Source organism: Sarcophilus harrisii, chromosome 4 (genome assembly GCF_902635505.1).
Source record: "Sarcophilus harrisii chromosome 4, mSarHar1.11, whole genome shotgun sequence".
In the NCBI taxonomy this organism is placed as follows: Eukaryota; Metazoa; Chordata; class Mammalia; order Dasyuromorphia; family Dasyuridae; genus Sarcophilus; species Sarcophilus harrisii.
This window is the reverse complement of record NC_045429.1, coordinates 357,497,443-357,517,178: the sequence shown is the minus strand read 5'-3', so window position 1 is coordinate 357,517,178 and position 19,736 is coordinate 357,497,443. Positions and strand designations below refer to the sequence as shown.

General features: G+C 46.0%; 2 protein-coding genes and 1 long non-coding RNA gene across 5 annotated transcripts; 1 reads left to right on the top strand and 2 right to left on the bottom strand.

Annotated features, from left to right (window-relative positions):
• The first annotated feature begins 82 nt into the window (after positions 1 to 82).
• On the top strand, positions 83 to 12,851 carry THBS3 (thrombospondin 3). Of its 3 annotated transcripts, XM_012548179.3 has the most exons (24): positions 87 to 645; positions 817 to 924; positions 1,894 to 2,100; positions 2,632 to 2,888; positions 2,974 to 3,079; positions 3,784 to 3,810; positions 4,089 to 4,171; positions 4,260 to 4,311; positions 4,529 to 4,677; positions 5,158 to 5,298; positions 5,546 to 5,623; positions 6,355 to 6,507; positions 7,301 to 7,411; positions 7,628 to 7,735; positions 8,269 to 8,428; positions 8,832 to 8,950; positions 9,106 to 9,158; positions 9,475 to 9,668; positions 9,879 to 10,057; positions 10,158 to 10,206; positions 10,477 to 10,673; positions 10,930 to 11,102; positions 12,084 to 12,223; positions 12,551 to 12,851. In XM_012548179.3, exons 1-24 carry the CDS (start codon positions 606 to 608, stop codon positions 12,607 to 12,609), a joined length of 2,943 nt encoding a protein of 980 aa, XP_012403633.2. In that variant the 5' UTR covers positions 87 to 605; the 3' UTR covers positions 12,610 to 12,851. The 3 variants fall into 3 exon arrangements, with proteins under 3 accessions (XP_031822565.1, XP_012403633.2, XP_023358014.1); XM_031966705.1 differs by lacking the exon at positions 7,628 to 7,735 and having other exon boundaries at positions 83 to 645; XM_023502246.2 differs by lacking the exons at positions 10,477 to 10,673; positions 12,551 to 12,851 and having other exon boundaries at positions 160 to 645; positions 12,084 to 12,172.
• Positions 5,618 to 9,478, bottom strand: LOC116423342. Its single transcript, XR_004233909.1, has 4 exons — positions 9,124 to 9,478; positions 7,481 to 7,529; positions 6,322 to 6,499; positions 5,618 to 5,826 (listed from the first exon to the last, which is right to left on the bottom strand). It is a non-coding gene; the product is annotated as an uncharacterized LOC116423342 (long non-coding RNA).
• Positions 12,106 to 13,965, bottom strand: LOC116423341. The gene is made up of 2 exons (XM_031966711.1): positions 13,064 to 13,965; positions 12,106 to 12,238 (listed from the first exon to the last, which is right to left on the bottom strand). Exons 1-2 carry the CDS (start codon positions 13,487 to 13,489, stop codon positions 12,200 to 12,202), a joined length of 465 nt encoding a protein of 154 aa, XP_031822571.1. The 5' UTR covers positions 13,490 to 13,965; the 3' UTR covers positions 12,106 to 12,199.
• Between the last annotated feature and the right edge of the window lie 5,771 nt (positions 13,966 to 19,736).

Genomic DNA, 19,736 nt, shown 5'->3' with positions numbered 1-19,736 from the left:
CATGGAAACAAAACAGGGGCGGTGTCGTGGCCCCGAGGCTGGGCTGGTTGAAGGGTAAAGGGGGGGGGGGGAAGACTCAAGGACTGTTGCCTTGGAAACAGAAGCTTCTCCCCCGATCCCCCAAACTCGTTCCAACCCTCACCCCGTTTCCCTGTCCCCATTTCCCTCACCTCCCCAAAACTCAAATCATTCCCAGTTTCCCTTCCTCTCTTCTCGACTTTTGGCTTATAAATCCGTCCCGTTACCGTTACCCCAATCTGTTTCTTCTGTACCCACCCCACCTCTGGCCCCTCCAGGCTCCAGCTTGTCCAGGCACTACGAAAGAGATGGAAACGTAGGGATCCTCAGTGCTCCCTCTCCCTTTCCCCCCATAATCTCCCGCTTGTGAGTATCTCGATAGCTAGCTAGTCACTGCCATTACTGTTGTACTCTCATGCCAAGAGTGGAATAATGCTCATGGTTTCTTTAGCATCGCCTCCCCAAATAGCTACATCAACCTTTTAAAAAGCATAGGTGTCTAGGAGACATATCAACACTCCCCCCTCCCCATCGTGATAGGAATACTGGGGAAGTTGGGATTCCCCAGGAATTATACAAGGGAGAAAATGAAAACTGGGAGAAAGTGCCAAGATGTTGGCGGGAGAGGTGAGCAAAAACTTTTTAGCTGAGAGGCCTCTGGTTTTCTTCCTCCAGTGCCTCTAGAGTTATAGAGCTAGGGATGCCTCAAGGTTGATTGGCAGTTCTTTGTTCCTGCCCCCCCCCCTCCCCCCGCCCGCCCCCCCCTCCCCTCCCTCCGCCTTGCCTTTCCCCTCCCAGCTCCTGGGGTTGTGAGCCGGCTCATCGGCATGGAGACGCAGGAACTTCGGGGGCCCTTGGCTCTTCTCCTCCTCTGCTCCTTTGCCTCTGCTAGTCAGGACCTTCAGGGTAAGCCTGCCCCTACACCCCTTTACCCTTTCCCAGCCAATCTCATCCTTCATGCTCCTGACTCAAGTAGCTAGAAACGTGTGAGTGGCGGAGCGAGGGCCATAGATGGAGAGAATGAACTGATGGGTAGGAAATGGACATCATCTAAGGCCAGGTATGATGCCAAGGCAGGAAGCTCAAGAGATATTAGGAATTGATTGCCTTTAGGGTGACACTTCAGAATCCGCAAATATCCTCGGATGATTAGGAGATTTTGGAAGTAGACTCTGGTGAAGAAATTAGCCCTAGTGTCCATCTACTACACCACTCTGTCCCTGTGGTCCTGGTTACTCCCGAGGAAGGGGAGGATAGAGGTCCCTACTCTCTGGGAGGTCCGGTGATCAGATGGGCTGAGTGCCCTTGGGTGTGGGAGAGGTGGAGGCGGAGAAGGGACAACAGAGACACAGATTCTTTCCTCAGTTTGAGTAGAAACCACAGATTAGCCACAGGACATAGCAGCTGGAGGAGCTGTGGTCCTGGATCTCTCCAGTGGGAGGGGGAGACTGACCAGATAGCTGCGAGATCTCATGGAGCAACTATTTTTCTCTCTTGAGTATCTGTATTGAACTCAAGAGGACAGGAGGGGTTCAAAATGCAAGATGAACTGAAATTCAGCTATGGGGAGAAAATATAACTTGGCACAGTGGTCACCAGGTGCCCACTTTTTCCCTGGTCTAGGAATAGTGGCTCCTCAGTGCCACCTAGTGGGGATATCTCCAAATTGTCTCACCTCTGAGTTTAATATTCTAATCTCCAACTAGAATCCCTAACAGAGGAGGACAATGTGTTTTATGAGGGTACCAACCTCTGGCTCCACTGGCAGCAGCTCTCAGGAAAGCCCAGGGGGAGGCTAGGGAACCCTAAAGATGGAGCCTGTACCTCTGCACCTGGAGCCAGACTCCAAAACTCTGTTGCATTACATCCTGACAGTGATTGACTTGCTGACTATGGGTGAGTCTCGGCAGATGGTGGCCATGGCAGAAAAAATCCGGACAGCTCTACTGACAGCTGGGGATATCTACCTCCTGTCCACCTTCCGACTGCCTCCCAAACAGGGTGGTGTTCTCTTTGGCCTCTACTCTCGCCGTGACAACACTCGTTGGCTGGAAGCCTCCATCGTGGGCAAGATCAACAAAGGTGATCCATGGGCACAATCTTTTCCTGGCTATGACCACCAATGATGGAGATATTTGATCAACATTGACTGTTTTCTTTTATCTCCTACTGGGAAAGAATATTTTTTGACTGGCTAGGGATCAGTGGAGTATTTTCTTGATAAGTTCTGGGGGGGCCATCCAAGGCATTTCAAATACCTGAGAGAATATTCAAATAGGATGAATACTGGGGACTGAGAGGAGACAGACCTCTTTTGCTAGGGGGCTTATATGTCACCAGTGTTCAAGTGATAGTGCTGAGGGAAATATATCAGGATTGTGTGGGGGGTGAGGAAGTTAGGGTTCAGTGGGTACAGAACGTCATTCTTACTTTCCTGTTGGAAGCAAAAGTCTGATAGCCAAGGAAGAGGTGAAGGGGAGGGAGAGAAGGATTTTTTAACCCTTAAATGATATCAGGTCCAAAAAGCAATCTCCTGCCTAAGTAATGCTTAATCACTGTTCACCACTGGAATGGAAAGCAGTAGCACATATTGACCCTGTCCTTTCTGGGCAGTATTGGTTCGGTACCAGCGGGAAGATGGGAAAGTACACGCAGTGAACCTACAGCAAGTGGGCCTAGCAGATGGACGTACCCACACTGCCCTGTTGCGCCTCCGTGGTCCTTCCCGACCGAATCCTGCTCTACAGCTCTATGTGGACTGTAAGCTAGGTGACCAGCATGCTGGGCTCCCCCCATTGGCCCCTATCCCTCCTGCTGAAGTAGATGGACTAGAGGTTCGGACTGGCCAGAAGGCTTATATGAGAATGCAGGTGAGCAGTGAGAGAACTTTAATGTCGGGTGGGGGCAATCAAATGAAGACCAATAACTAGTCTTGCTCTCTTCCTGTCCCATCAGGGCTTCATAGAGTCCATGAAAATGATTCTGGGGGGATCAATGGCCCGAGTTGGGGCACTGAGTGAATGTCCATTCCAAGGAGATGAGGAATCCATTCATAACGCAGGTGATACACTATCTTGATCTTTAATCCCTGTAATCCTTGACTCATAAAACTATGGACCACTTGATAGCCATTTCTCTTGACCCACAATTCCCTTAATATTTAACCCTCCTACTTTTCTTTTTCCTGGGTTTCTGACTCTGTAATCTCTTTATTTCTGACTTCATAATCTTGAAAAGGTCAAGAGACATGGGGCCCAAGGAAAATTATTCTCTGTGTTTCTTATTTTCCAACATTTTTATTCAAGCACATCAAATTAAAATGAATACTAAAGGAAGCTTAGAAGGAGAAAAGAATTTTAAAATAAAGGAACATCAAACTTGATATGATAAATATGAAAGATGGGAAGAGATGTTTTGGTGATAGTGTGACTATATAATAATCGTAAATGTATCTTAAAACAACTGGTTAGATACTGCTTCTGACTCCTCCTCTTCCCCTTTAGACATGTTTCCCTTAATAACTTTGCAGCTAACTAGTGGGTAGAACCCCTAAAATATAGGGACTTGGGAATTCCCCCACCTAAGGTACTGTTCTTTCTGACCTTCGTAGTCATGATCCAAACTCTAAGCCTTCCCAAGGTTCTTTATATGTACCCATGCCCATCTTCCCAATCCATTCTCCATTGCTTCCTAGATGAAAAATCCCTCCACTTTCTAGATGAAAAAATGTTCTGTCTTTTTACTATGTTTTCTTCTCTCCTCCAGTGACCGGAGTACTTCACTCTATTCTAGGTGAGCAAGGAAGGGTGATGATGTGAATACTAGGGATGCTTAAGAAAAGATCATTGGTGGGGTGGGGGTGGTGGGGTGGTAAGGAGTTCAGTGGTGAGACTCATTTGGCCTTGATGAATTAAGAACTAAGGGAGAAATTAATGCCGAGTTATATATTTGGATGGAGGACATGGTCCCAAGAGCATCTTGGGTGTACCTTGGGTGTTTCAGTGACTAACAAGCTGAATGCCTGGTGCTTACAGTTCTGAAACTTTCACTACTATCTCATTTCTCCATAGGTGAACAGACAAAGGCACTAGTCACCCAACTTACCCTTTTCAATCAGATCCTGGTAGAGCTTCGAGAGGACATCCGAGACCAGGTTAGAAGCCAGGACCAAGCAGAGGGTAAGGAAGTAGGGGTGTGCCAGTGTTGACCACGCCTCCTAGCTTTTTTTTTTGTTTCTCCAGGTTAAGGAGATGTCCTTGATCAGAAACACCATTATGGAGTGTCAGGTGTGCGGTGAGTGGGAGGGCCTGGGGAGGGATCTTAGTATGGCTTCTGTGTTTCCTCCAGCTCCTCTGCCCCTGTCCTCCATGCTCCTAGTCTCACTTCTACACATCTCACATAGTTCTCTGCCTATTAATCCCCTTTGTTCCCCCCCCCCCAACCTACTCAACTTCCCCTCACCCTATGGTGGCCCCTCTTGGTGGCTCCTGATAGTACCCTCATTCCCCAGGCTTCCACGAGCAACGTTCCCACTGTAGCCCCAGTCCCTGTTTCCGTGGTGTGGACTGCATGGAAGTCTACGAGTACCCAGGCTACAGATGTGGGCCTTGCCCCCCTGGTCTTCAGGGCAATGGCAGTCACTGTGCTGACATAAATGAGGTGAGGGGGAGGTTAAGGATGGCAAAGGGAAGAAAATGGGAATAAATGAAGGGAAATACTAGGATGATGAGAGAACTAAAGAAAGAGTTAGGGGATAAAGAAAGGGACTGAAGGGGATGAGACAGATACTAATGGGATACAAAGGAAACTGGAACAATAATTAGAAGGGATAAGAAAACCAGTAAGGGGAAGGAGCACAGATGATATTTGAATGACATGAGGGAGAGAATGAAGGAACTGGATAAGAAAGACCAGAGAAATAGGAAAAAAGTTTGGGCAAAATAAGCAGAAGACTGGAAGAATTGGGAAGGGTTAAAAGGATAACACCAGAAGAATACAGAAGAAAAGGCTAGAGGCATAGGAATAGAGAAGGATGTGAGGTACTGAGCTTGATGAGGTCTAGGGGCTTTGGGCAACTTATCTAAGTATAAGTTCCCCAAGAGGATTCTGAGCCAAGTCTCTTCCTATCCTTTCCTTCAGTGTGCCCATGCAGATCCCTGCTTTCCAGGCTCCAAATGTATCAACACCATGCCAGGATTTCACTGTGAGACCTGTCCTCAAGGGTACAAAGGGACCCAGGTGTCTGGTGTGGGTATCGACTATGCTCGTGCCAGCAAACAGGTTAGAGAGGTGGACCGTGTGGCTCAGTAGTAAGATGGGGAACTTGTCTAGGAGGTTCGATATTGACCTCTCGAAACGACCTAGACATGATATATTGGCTTATTTGCATGATTTGGAAACTATCCAAGTCCCTGTGTTTTCTCCCTTGACTGTTCCTCAGCCTTTACCTTCCAAAGCCTTAACCTTTTAAATGATGAGAACGGCTGCTTGTCGGGTCTCATTAAATCTAACCCCTTGGTTCCTCCAGGTCTGCAATGATGTGGATGAATGCAATGATGGCAACAATGGTGGCTGTGACCCCAATTCTATCTGCACAAATACTGTGGTGAGTTGGTTAGAGGCAGTATCATGTAATAGAGAGGGTGGCAGGTTTGTAGTCAGGAAAGACCTGGTGTAACCATGGGCAAGGCACTTAACTTCTCTGAGCCTCAGTTTCTCTATATGCTATATGAGAGTAAGCTCACCTTTGATACCTACATAATGTGGTTCTTATGACGATCAGCTAGGTGACATGATAGAGTACCAAGCCTGAAATCAGAAAGATCTGAGTTCAAATCCACCCTTAAGATACTTGCTAGCTGCATGATCCTGGGCAAGTCACTTTGCCTTATTTGTAAAGTGGGGATAATAATTGCACTGACTTTGTAGAGTTGTTAAAAGGATAAGATTATATTTGTAAATGTTAGTTATTATTATTGTTATTAGAGACACATGAAAGAGTTTTATATTAAGCCTTAAAGTGACTGATGGAAAGAGAATGTCATTATTATGGTCATTATTTGGTGGCAAAGGAGAACAGAACACTAATTTTTCCATTGTTTCCATCTGCCCATTCCATGGGAGTTTCCAAGGTATCATCTTCTTTTTTAAGCTTTAGAATTGATAGACACAGTGGAAAGTTCCATTATTCCAATTTCCTGCTCGTACCAGAGTAGCATAATATCCTTTTTATCCCACCTTAGTGAATTAGCACCATATTCCTCTGCTATACAAATGCCTGGCAGTGAATGTTTTGTTACTTACCAACTGATGATCCCGCCAATTCTTTACTCTTAGGGTTCCTTCAAGTGTGGTCCATGCCGTTCAGGTTTCCTGGGTAACCAGAGCCAGGGTTGTCTTCCAGCCCGGGCCTGTCAAAGCCCAGCACACAACCCCTGCCATGTCCATGCTCACTGTCTGTTCGAGCGAAATGGTGCTGTGTCTTGCTCGGTAAGCCAAAAGAGGAAGAAAAAAAGAAAAATGAGTCTTTGGGGGAAAGGGAGGGAACTAAGGAATTGGGAGCTGGAAAGGGGTAAGGATATGTAGTAAGAATAGATCTAGAATCAACCAAATCATTTCTAATGGAGCAGTAATGAACTGAACTAGCTATACCCAGAAAAAGAACTCTGGGAGATGACTAAAAACCATTACATTGAATTCCCAGTCCCTATATTTATGCACACCTGCATCTTTGATTTCCTTCACAAGCTAATTGTACAATAATTCAGAGTCTGATTCTTTTTGTACAGCAAAATAATGTTTTGGTCATGTATACTTATTGTGTATCTAAGTTATATTTTAATATATTTAACATCTACTGGTCATCCTGCCATTTAGGGGAGGGGGGGGGGTAAGAGGCGAAAAATTGGAACAAGAGGTTTGGAAATTGTTAATGCTGTAAAGTTACCCATGTATATATCCTGTAAATTAAAGGCTATTAAATAAATAAATTTAAAAAAAAAAAAAAAAAAAAAGAATAGATCTAGAAGAGGGAAAAGCCTGGACATGAAGTAGGAAGAGAGGGGTGGGCAAAAGGGAGCCCAATTTAGGAAAGATCTGGATTCTAATGTCCAGTTCTGATACTTTCCAGCTATGAAAGCCTACGAAAATCACTTCTCTGAGCTTGTTTTCTGTTTTATAAATGAGGATTGTGATGACTATATTTTGTTCTTTTAAAATTTCAAATATAAGTTGTTTCTGGAAATCTCATCCGAAACCCTAATTTTCCTGCATCCCATTCTAGTGCAACATAGGATGGGCAGGGAATGGGAATGTCTGTGGCCCCGACACTGACATTGATGGCTATCCAGACCAGGCCCTGCCCTGCATGGATAACAACAAGCATTGTAAACAGGTGGGCATGAGCATGGGATGACCAAGTAGGGTTGGGGTCAGGTCTGAGCTCTAGTCTCATCCTTATTACCTGCGGTGGGATCTTGGACAAATTGTTCTATCTCTCGAGGCTTGTGTTCCTGTGGGTTAAAAGAGATCATAATGGCAGCCCTATCTGAGTTACATGAGACAATGGAGGTGAAAACGGTGAACTCTAAAGGTCATTCTTCTTCTTCAGGACAATTGCCTCTTGACACCCAATTCTGGGCAAGAGGATGCCGACAATGATGGAGTGGGTGACCAGTGTGATGATGATGCTGATGGCGATGGGATCAAGAATGTGGAGGTTCCTCTAGGCTCCTACTTCTCTAGTCCCTCTAGTCTTTTCACCGCCCTCTCTTTTGTCATCTCTGCCCTCCCTCTTTCTGTTCTGTTTCTCCATACACATCCTATTTCCTTATTCTGTTCCACCAATATTGTTCTTGACCTCTCTCATCTTTGAGTTGAAAAGCCCAGGTTCCTCCAAATACACTGGTGTGGCCATGAACAAGTCACCTTTCTCTGGGCCCAAGTTCTTTATCTGGGTAATGAAGAAGTTGAATACAATGGTTTCTCAAGTCTCTTCTAGCTCAAAATTTTATCTTGTGATTTGGTGTGACTAGAAAAAAGGCATAACCAAACTTGGTGAGGGGTTGAGGTGGAGGCAGAAGACTACACGGAGGTTTTGGAAGAGTGTGCTGAGGGCTGGATTTGTGGGTGGTGGCCATGGAAGCAGAGACCCTAGCAAGCCCCAGCGCATCTGTCCTGTGAGAGTGTATTGGGGCTCAAATGAGCAAAGCTTCAACCTGCCTCTTTTCCGTTCCCCCTACCCCCGCCCAGGATAACTGCCGGCTGTTTCCCAACAAAGACCAGCAGAACTCAGACACAGATTCATTTGGTGACGCCTGTGACAACTGTCCCAACGTACCTAACAATGACCAGAAGGACACAGACAGCAACGGGGAAGGGGACGCTTGTGACAACGATGTGGATGGGGATGGTGCGCAGGAAGTTCAGAAAGAAAAGGGCCTGGGGAGGAATGGTAGCAGGGGAGGGAAGGGGAACCTATGACAACTCAAGTGGGGATCACTTGGAGAGGCTAAGATCTGGTGGATGAGAATGGGAACGCTTATAGCCACAGCATGGACTGGTCCCATGCAGGAAGGGAACGAGTGTGTTAGATAAGGAACAGGATAGTGAAGGATTTGGGGGAAGGGGACAGAAGGGAATAGAAGAGGGGTCTCTTAAGAGGTGGGAAGCATTGGAGCCAAGGGGGAAGTTAGCCTTGGAGAGAGAGAGAGAGATGTAGCTCCATGCTGCACATGGAAGCATTTGCTTATATTGGGAAGGACTGTGCTCATTCTTGGGGTGATTTTGTATTTCCCTTGACCCTCTCCTTCTAGGAATCCCTAACGGGCTGGACAACTGCCCAAAGGTCCCTAACCCCCTGCAGACGGATCGGGATGAGGATGGGGTGGGGGATGCTTGTGATAGCTGCCCGGAAATGAGTAATCCTACGCAGGTATAGGGGAAAGGGAGAGGGATGCAAAGCATGTGGGCAGAGCAGAGGCTGGGGCTAAAAGAAATCAACCTCTTGCCTGAGACAAACAAGGAAGGAGACCAGGATGTGGTGGGGTTAACCAGGGCAAGAAGTGAGAACAGGTCCCTATCTCTCAGACAGATGCAGACAGTGACCTGGTAGGGGACGTCTGTGACACGAACGAAGACAGGTAGCGTCTTGGTCAACTGATCTGGGTTATCTCTCTTCTTCAGGGTCCTTTCAAAATTTTCTAATTGTTTTAATTCTTGTCACTGCTGAGCTGAGAATTATTCCTAGAATGTGCTCATTCTTTCTGCTTCAGTTGCTGCCTTTAAAAGCGGCTGCTTCCCATAGTTTTTCATCTTCACATCTAAATGTAGTGGGAGGTGGGAGGGATGCAAAAATAAGGCCAGAGCTAAGAGAAACCCCTCGCAAAGGAGTGGAAAGGATGTAGGATGTAGTACTCTGTGAGGGCTTTACCCAGGTGCTCTCTCTCTCATGGGCAGTGATGGTGATGGACATCAGGACACCAAGGACAACTGCCCCCAGCTACCCAACAGCTCCCAGCTTGATTCAGACAATGATGGGCAGGGTGATGAGTGTGATGGAGATGATGACAATGATGGCATCCCAGACTATGTGCCCCCTGGTCCTGACAACTGTAGGCTGGTGCCTAACCCCAACCAGAAGGACTCAGATGGTAAGAGCTTGGTTCAGTATAGATTCTATTACAAATTAGCTTTCCTGGGAGATTAAACACTGACAAATTCAAACCCTTCTTTGCTTGGGAATTGGGAGGGGGAAAATGGAGGGAAGTAGAAGGAATGGGTCCAATCCATAGACAAGATTTGGGGAGGCCACAATATAGCTTAGAGTAGGAAACATTATGCCCTGAATCATATCTGCATAGGCAATGGTGTGGGGGACGTGTGTGAGGATGACTTTGACAACGATGCGGTGGCTGATCCCCTTGATGTGTGTCCTGAGAGTGCTGAAGTAACACTAACTGACTTCCGGGCTTATCAGACTGTAGTCCTGGATCCTGAGGGGGATGCCCAGATTGACCCAAATTGGGTTGTACTCAACCAGGTAGATATCCCTAGTGGGGTTCCTGAGTTCCTCGGGCTTTGTGAACCTGGAAGAGAAGGGGAACACTAGGATTAAGTGCCTTGTTTCTTCTCCTCCACAGGGTATGGAAATTGTTCAGACTATGAACAGTGACCCTGGCCTGGCTGTGGGTAGGTATTGGCCATCCTCTTAACTTGGGAATGGGAGGGAGGAAAGAAACAAGGGAGGTATGGATAAGAGAAGGGAATTAAGAGGGCAAAAGGGAAAATCACAAGAGCCAGGTTGATATCAGGATAATGCAGCAAGTGGCTTCGGGGTCCCTTGTCACTTCTTTCTGCCACCATTTTCCTGTAATTAAGTCTTAATTCCTGCTGATCTACTGGGACAAGTGACCATAAATGAGGAAGAATCTCTTCTCCCTGCCTCCCACCCCACCCCAGGGTACACAGCCTTCAATGGTGTAGACTTCGAGGGCACCTTCCATGTGAACACAGTGACAGATGATGATTACGCTGGTTTTCTCTTCAGCTACCAAGATAGTGGCCGATTCTACGTAGTCATGTGGAAACAGACAGAGCAAACTTACTGGCAGGCAACACCCTTCCGTGCTGTGGCCCAACCTGGCCTGCAGCTCAAGGTCTTCCAATCTGTCCTTTCAAACCCAGGGCCAGGGAGCCTAGGACTTCCTGCAGTTGGCCCATAGCCCCTCCCTTCCCTGGCTTTTTCCCAGCCCCCTGTCCAGCCCTATATAATTTGGGAATTGGTCCCAGAAACTCCTGATATTACTTTCTCAATTCTTCCTTTCCATTATCTATTCCTCAAGTGATTCTTCTGACACATCTTCATTCCCCTTCCAATGTATGACACTCATTCTTCCCTTTGCTCTCTTTCAGGCAGTAAAGTCAGTGTCTGGTCCAGGCGAGCACCTCCGAAATGCCCTGTGGCACACAGGCCATACACCAGAGCAAGTTCGCCTACTGTGGACAGATCCACGAAATGTGGGCTGGCAGGACAAGACTTCGTACCGCTGGCAGCTGCTTCACAGGCCTCAAGTTGGATATATCCGGTGAGGGAAGGAGAGACAGAGCCCCTCCTCTGGGAGCCCTACATAATCATCCACCATACAGCCCCCTTTCTTTTGCCCTCCTCTAGGCAAGTCACAAGTTGGCAACTTGTCATGACTTCTCAGCCAGTTGGCCCTGCCTGCCCTGGGCAAACTGGAATTATAATTTTAGACATGAAAGGGATTTCAATTATCATCTAAGTTCATCATATTCATTTGAATTCAAAGATAAGGAAATCAAAGACATTTAGTGAGTTAGTGGCAAGCTAGACTCCAAGGCTAAATGTTAATACCCCTATTCTTTACCCTGAATTGTTGCTGCATTACACACCAGTCAGTAAACTCTTAACTCCCCATTAGAAAACTCAGTGCATGGCCTTAATTGTCCGAATAACACAACTTCCACACAAAGCTCAGTTCAGAAAGCTCTTGTTACCATTACAAATACCAAGACTCAGTGAGGTAGGGAGGGAAAAGGAGGAGGATAAGACTGCTGATCTTAGGAAAAGGGGAAGTCGGAATAGTAAGCAGATGAGACTTGCCCCAACACAAACATTACTCACCAAAGCTAAGTAGCTAGCTGTGTATATACTCCCCCCTCCCAAGTTCTTTCCCCTTTAAGGTGCCTGGGCCTGTGGGGGGCCAGAGCAGGGGAGCTGTGTGTGTCTGTGTGTGGGGGGGGTGGACTGGAGCCTGGGAAGTGGGTGACTTCACCCCCCTGTCCATTGTGCCCATCGCCATGGCAACTCAATCCCTGCTTGGAATGTGGCTGGGGCTTTGAGATGCAAAGGGGGATGGACAATGAGCTGGGGGCCCCTAGCCTGAGAACAACTCTCCCCTTCCTCCTTTCCCCCTCCTCCACTCCTCTCTCAAGCCTGATGAGATCATGAGGGACTGGCAGGGGATTGAGTGAGAACTTTGGCTTGTTAACAATTCAGTGTCCAGAGGACACCCCAAACTCATGAATTTCCTTCTCCTGGACAGGGTGAAACTCTATGAGGGTCCCCAGCTGGTAGCAGATTCCGGGGTGATCATTGATACATCCATGCGGGGGGGTCGCCTGGGTGTCTTCTGCTTCTCCCAAGAAAACATCATCTGGTCTAATCTACAGTATCGGTGCAATGGTGAGGTCCTGAGATCTGGGGAAGAGTCACTGGGATTCAAGACCATCCCCACCTGCCCCTGGTGCCTTTCAGCCCATATACTGAGTACTTCTCAATCTAACATTACCCAGATTTAAAGCTAAAAGGGAGAAGAGAACAAGAGTGGGTCCCCGGAATTGGGAAAAGAGGGAGGGGTTTTGAGTCTCAGCTTCTTTCAGTCTTTCCCTGGGAGAAGGGGATGGCAGTTTATTGTAGGGTGCCTCTCCATCTTTGGGTCCCCTCTCAGTGGTGGGATGGGTCAGTGGTTTCTCTGACTTCCCTCATCCCTCCTGCTTTCAACCCTTCCAGACACAGTGCCTGAGGATTTTGAACCATTCAGGAGGCAGTTGCTTCAGGGACGGGTGTGAGGGTCCATCCAGGAAGATTCAGGATCTAGTCAAGACCCTCTGGTTCCAGATTGGGGGTTCAGGGAACGAGTCTTTCCAAACTCTCTTCCACCCCGTTCCTTCCACTCCAGATGGGCTGGAGATCCAACTGCTCAATGTGTGAGAAGTTTGGAGATGTCTCTAGGGCTCCGTCCCGCTCCTTCCCTCCCCCGCCCACCCTCCAGGAAAAATGTTTCTATAAAGTTCATGTTGTTTTCTACCCAGTCCGGTGCATTGCTTCTTTGGGAGGGAACCCGGCCCAGGAGAAGAAAGAATGGGCACCCCGTGGGGAGGAGGGAGGGAAAGAAATTGGTAAACTGGGAAATGCGGGGAGTGATCGAGGTAAATTAGCTACAAAGCCTGGCCCTTGGGCAGAGAAAAGGGGAGGGGCAGCGTGAGAGGAGCAGCGGGGAGGATGGAGGCTGGTGGGACTCACTGCGGGCGGCGCCCGTCCAGGCGAGGTCTCCTCAAGGCGGCCGTCAGGGGCCAGGCTGCCCTGCTCGGGGTGAGGGGGAGGCCGGGGGGCCGGAGGGGCCGGAGGCCGGGACGAGTGCAATATTGGCGGGGAAAGAACAACACTGCACCGCGTCCCGTCCCTCCCGCCCGCCCGGGGCCCGGGGTCCCCACTCCCCCGGAGCCGGGCCGAGCAGAGCCAGATGCTCGGCAGGATGAGCAGCGGTGAAGAGACGTCCAGCTTGGGCTGTCTGGACCAGGTCGAGGAGCAAATGGGTGCGTGGAGAGGCCGGGAAGAGGAGCTGGAAGCCAACCGCAGAGCCTCGCGGGCGGCGATTCTCCGACGCCCGGGCGTGCTGCGCGCCTCCCCTTTAAATACGCGGGCCGTGCGGCGCGGAGCCGTAGCCATGGTGACGCGTGTCCCAGCAACCGGGCTGAATGGCTGTCGCCTGGAAACGTCGGAGGTTGGAGCCGAGGTCGGAGCCGCCCACCCAGAGTTCTAGCTCCCTCCATTCGGGGCGGGGAAGAATGCAGGGGTGGAGGAGGGGCACCGCCCCAACACAACCCCCCAAATCTCGTGGCCCTCCGAGATCCCGCCCCCGCCAAGTCTCGCGATGTTACTGCTGCGGAGGAAACGGCTCCGCGCCGTTTTCCCTTCGGCTTCCACGCTCCCGGGAATATCAACCTATCCCGGGGCTGCTTACGGGCGCTCCCCCGCGTCGCCCGCCCCTACCGGGTCCTTTCCCCACAGCCTCCCGTCCGCAGCCTTGCCCCAAGGCCCCGCTTAGCCGCCGAGAGAGGCTCCTCCGGGTCTCGGGGCCGCTGCCCCTTCCCTGCCGCCGGCGGGGCAGCGCCGAGGCCCCTGGGCCCGGGCAAGTCGGAACCGGGCAGATTAAGGGGGGGGGGGGGCGAGCCCTAAACGAGGCAAGTTTAACTAAGGAGGCGCAGAAGGGCGCAGAGCCTTTTGTGAGGGAGTCAGGTGCCCGTCACCCGAGGCACGGCTTAAACCCCGCTCGGGGGGCAGGGCTCACGTTCACGTAGTGCCTACTGCACGCCGGGCAGTGTGCCAGCCCCCCCCCCCAGTCCATTATCGCCGCCTCCCAGCCCTGCCTTTTGTACGCTCACTTGGCACGGGAGAAAACTAGCAATTAGCTTAAGCGCCTCGCCCCGAGTCACCCCGCTAATAAGGGCCCAAGGTCGCATTTGAACTCAGCTGGGCTTGCGCAGCATCCGCGAAAAATTGGAGGAGGAGGAGGAGGGCTTCCAAGTACCTGACAAAATTTATAGTAACTAATGGGGAGTGACACGACCAGAGCCTGGAGAATAGTTGATGTAATGACGATATGCTGAAGACAGACAACCTCGGTAGAATTAGGAATTCAGATTAGTGTCATAACACTGATCTGCTAATAAATGACAACTAGTCACAGCTCCAGAGCGATTCTGATGAGAAATGCTGTTTTTCTTGGCCAAGTTTGTAATGTTTTTTCCAGGTGAAGGGAGTAGAATGGGGAGAGGGGGGAGAAAAGATAGATTTTTGCTGATGGAAAACGCAAAAAGTTTTTAAAATATTTTTTATTTTTTTAGGTTTTAAGAACTCTGAATTTCTTGAGATCCTTAGTTCAAATCCTGCCTCTGCTACTCAACAACAATGTGACCTTGGGCAAATTATTTAACCCATCTCTTCTGTTCGAGTTTCACAAAATCCAAGTTTATTACCCAATCCATATAGTAGTATCTATTATCTCCTGTTTTTATCTACTGCTCCCCTCCCTCTTTCTCCAAGTCATCTTAAGGATTCTGCACCTGGCTTCCAATCTTTCTCTCCTGCCTTTACACGAGTGGACTTTAATACTCATGTTAATAATCCTTCATTGAACACCTTAACCCTCCCCCCCCAATTTTTCAATCTGTTTAACTCCCATGATCTCCACTCAGTCTCAGTGATTACCATGTGATTAACCTATATGTTCAAAAAGGATACTTTTCTTTGAGGTTCACAAAAATCACCCAATTTTTTCTAGTATCTTTTATCTATGTCAGCTACTGCTCTTCTCCCTCTTCATGAGGGAGCTAGTTCTTAGCTCACAGTCTTCCTTTCATGCCCTTATATGAATAGATCAGTATGTGTTGCTGGTCCTTTAAATACCCTAACCCCACCAGTATCTCAGTCTGCTGTACTATATTCCTCCACTCCATTTCAGGCATATGATTGACCTTGCCATCATGAGGATGTGTTTCACTGTGTTTAAGAACCCAGTTTCTGTTATCTGATCATTTCATCTCTCTCTGTGCTTTCCTTCTCCTAAACTTAACTGTTCTTTCTCATAGCTACCTCTTATCCCTCCCTCCTTGAATATTTTCCTGCTCTAGCTTTACTTTCCTCCCTTCCCAATCTTGAGCTTTTAATTAATTATTCAGCCCAACAGTTAATTATTCAGCCCTACTCTTGAATCTTTTGTCCTGTTGCTGCTCATACCTTACCAAATATAGACAATTAAATTATACTTATCATTGTTTGGGGCAAAAAGACCTGCCCAAAGTGACTACTACAGAGATCAGTCATAGAAAGCAGAATTATTTATTAGGACCCCATCCTAATCTGTGAGCCAAATTCACAGGAGGAGAGAGCCACTCCCTTGAAAATCTTCACAGCTTTTATACATTTAAACAAAGAACCTCCAAAATCCCATCCTCTATATGTTGTGATTGGTCACATAAACCTTGATTCCCCTATTTGGTCAGCAAAATGCAGTAGACAAGGGTGATACACAGCTTCTGCCTGTAATCCCTTCTTTGGACAATGGAATGCAGTTCAGGCCTTATTTAAAATCATGTGACTAGGGCCTATAGGTCTGATCTACTTTAACTAGCAGTCTCTCATCAATATGTGCTTAATCTGTAAGTTCTTTACCTTTCTACACACTATCAACTTATTTTCTAATTTACAAGCCTGTTAACATAGCAACACATAACCATGTTGAATGGATCCTCTACAAATTATCCAATTTCAACTGGGCTCTTGCTGCTGCAAGGCATTTGGTTCTTTAACTCCTTCTTAAATGAGTCTATCTTAATCATCCTCATAGATTGTTCTAAACCTCTTAAATTTCCCACATCATCCTTCTCATCCTTTCAGTATATAATTTCACTTCATTCTTTACTGAAGCAGAGATTATTTCCTATGAGCTTTCTTGCCTACATTTGTTCTGTATCTCACAGTAACATTCTGTTCTCTCTTCTACTCCAATCTCTAATGATGAGGTCATATCTTTTCCTTCACTGCAAAATAAAACAAACCCCCAAACTTAACGTGGTCAATTCTTCATGGACTCGATCTTTTTTCTCCAGCAGATTGTCCTAATACCATCCCCTCTCTCATAGTCTTCAGGCTTTCTGTTATGATTCCTTTCTCGCTCCCTACAAACACATTCAAGTTTACCACAGTCTTAAAAAACACCAACTAGATTTTACTTTTCCCTCAGTTTCCTATAACTCTTCCCTTTTTCTAAGCCAAATTGGAGGTGGGGCGGAGGGGAGGGTGGGACTAGGGAAGAAGAACAAAGCAAAATTATCAACACCTTATTTCCTTTAACTCACTGCTAAGTCAACAAACATTTATTAAGCACAATACCAGGCATTGTCCTGAGAATTAACTAATCAATACAAATTACCAAGGTTTTCTTAATTGCCGAATCTGTTGGGGTTTTATCGGTCATCATCCTTCCTGAATTCTGCAACATTGTCCAACAGTTTTGGACAATCTCTCCTCTCTGGATTCTGGATTTCCATTACTACTCATTTTTTTTTTTTTTTTTTTTGGAGGGGGATGGAGCAGGAGGAGAGAGTCAATCGGTCCTAACTGTTCCTTCAGTTTCTTTTGTTGAATTGTCATATATCACTTTTGATATATCTTAGGACTGTTTCTAGACACCCTTTTCTTTCTCTGGGCATTTTGAATTAGATGTTTCATGCCCCTCAAGCCCAATGTGTCCAAAACAAAATTCATTAGTTCTGTCCCTCACCCCTCAGCCACTCTACTTCTCTTCTAAACTTCCCTATTATTTCTATCAAGTGCCCAGGGACCCAGATCTATAATCTCAGTATCATTTTCAACTTCATAATCTTCTTTACCCAACATATCCATTCAGTTGCCAAATCTTATTGTTGCTGTCTCCATTAACATCTCAACAATCATACTCTTTTCTCCACTCTATAAGTATTCTAGTTCACTCTCTTATCACCTCTCATCTGAATTATTGCAATGGCCCCCTAACTGATCATCCTTTTTTGGGTCTCAACATACTCCTCCAAGGCAATGCCAACAGACATAGAAAATGCCATCTGCATCCAAAAAAGCAACTATGGAGATAGAATGTAAATCAACATATTCTATGTTCACTTCTTTTTTCTGTTTTTTTTTTTCCTCTCCCATCTCTTTTGTTCTGATTTTTCTCTTCCCAACATGATTCATAAAGCAACGTGTATTAAAAATAAATAAACTTTTTAAAAGTCTCAACCTATTCTAATCTCTCCTACACATTCTTCTCAAAATGATTTTCTTTAAATGCAGGTCTGGCAATGTCACTCCTACACAGTAAATACTAGTGGTTCCCAATTAACTCTAGGATAAACAGCCTTATTCCATACACATGTTTCCCTTTTATTCACTTTACAATTTAATCTGGCTCTCTTACGGTCCTTCATGAGGTACTCCATTTCTCATTACCATGCCTTTGCATTAGACATCCTTCATTTCTTGAATTCATTTCCTACAACCTCCATTTCTGACAAATCTCTAGTTTCCATAAAAGATTCAACTCTTGAAATCTTTTCTGATCCCAGGTACTAGTGCCTTCCTCTCCACCCCAAAATAAAATAAAACATGACAAACAGCCCTAAACCCCTTCTATCTATTTTATATTTATGTTCTTTTCTTTGGATACAATCGGGCTTAAGTGACATATCCAGGGTCAAACAACTAAAAAGCTGCTGAGGCTGGGTTTGAACTCAGGTTCTCCTGACTTCAGAGCATTATGGTACCACCTAGCTGTCCCTATTTTGTATTTTCATAAGACTATAATAGTTATCTCTCCCATAAAATGTAAACTCCCTGAGAGCAGGGACTTTCATTTTTTTCATTGTTTGCTCAGCGCATTAACACAGTACCTGGCTCATGGTAAACTCTCAAAAAATGCTTGTTAGTTGATTGAAGGGATTGTATTAAATGACTTTTAAGATCCTCTTCCATGAGTGGATGCCCATCAATTGAGAAATGGCTAAATAAGTTATGGCATATGAATGTAATGGAATATTAATATTATATAAAAATGATGACTAGGTTGAATTCAGAAAAGCCTGGAAAGATTTACATGAACTGATGTTAAGTGAGATGAGTAGAATGAAGAGAACATTGTATACAGCAACAATAAGATTAAGTGATGATCAACTGAGATGGACTTTGGCTCTGTTCAACAATAAGGTGATTCAAGGCAATTTCAATAGACTAGTGATGGAGAAAGCCATCTGCCTACAGAAAGAGAATCGTGGAACTTGAATGTGGATCACAACATAGTATTTTTACCCTTTTTGTGGTTGTTTGCTTGCTTTTTTCCCTTTTGATCTGACTTTTCTTGTGCAGCATGATAAATGTGGAAATATGTTTAGGAGAACTGCACATGGATTGTGCAGTTTAACCTATATTGGATTACTTGCTTTCCAGAAGAAGGGGGAGAGGGTGGGAGAACGAAAAATTTGGAACTCAAGGTTTTTCAGGGATGAATGTTGAAAATTATTTTTGTATGTATTTTGAAAAATAAAAGGCAATTTTAAAAAATGATTAAAAAGTTTTTAAAAAGGAAGCATCATAGTAAGAGGAAAAAAAAAAAAGATCCTTTTCCATTCCAAATCTATGATCCTATTTTGTTATTGTTCATTCCTTTCAGTAACATTCAGCTCTTTATAATCCCATTTGGAGTTTTCTTGGCAAAGATACTGGAGTAGTTTGCCATTTCCTTCTTCAGCTCATTTTACTAATGAGGAAACAGGCAAATTTCCCCAAGGTCACATAACTAGTAAATGTCTAAGGCCAGATTTGACCTGCAACCAAGATGAGTCTTCTTGACTCCATACTTGACCTGAAGCTCTATTCACTGAACTACCTAGTAGCCCTTTTAAGATCCTATGATCCCAGCTCAAAAAGATGTAATTGCTCTCTGTTACCTCTGGATAAAATATACACATCTCAGTTTGACATTGAAAGCTCTATACAAACCAAGGAAATTGTAAAGAAGGGAAAAGGACCCAGATGTGCAAAAATGCTCTTTTTTTGTAGCAGTAAAAAGCTGGAAGATGAGTAGATGTCCATCAGTTGGGGAATGGCTGAATAAATTGTGGTGTATGAAGATAATGGAATATTATTGTGTTATGCCATAGTTCTCTTTAACTGTTCTGACTTGGTTTCCCTGAACTAGTTTCCTTTGTCTCAGTTTCCTTAACTGTTCTGTCAAATCCCCTTAGTCGTAAAAACCCACTCTGGTCCATTAAGATTGGGAACTGTTTACTCTAAGGTTATAAATTGCTTACAAGATAAACAAGAAGAGCAGACCTCCTGTCCTCAAGAATTTACAATATCCCTCAAGACCTCACTAACATCT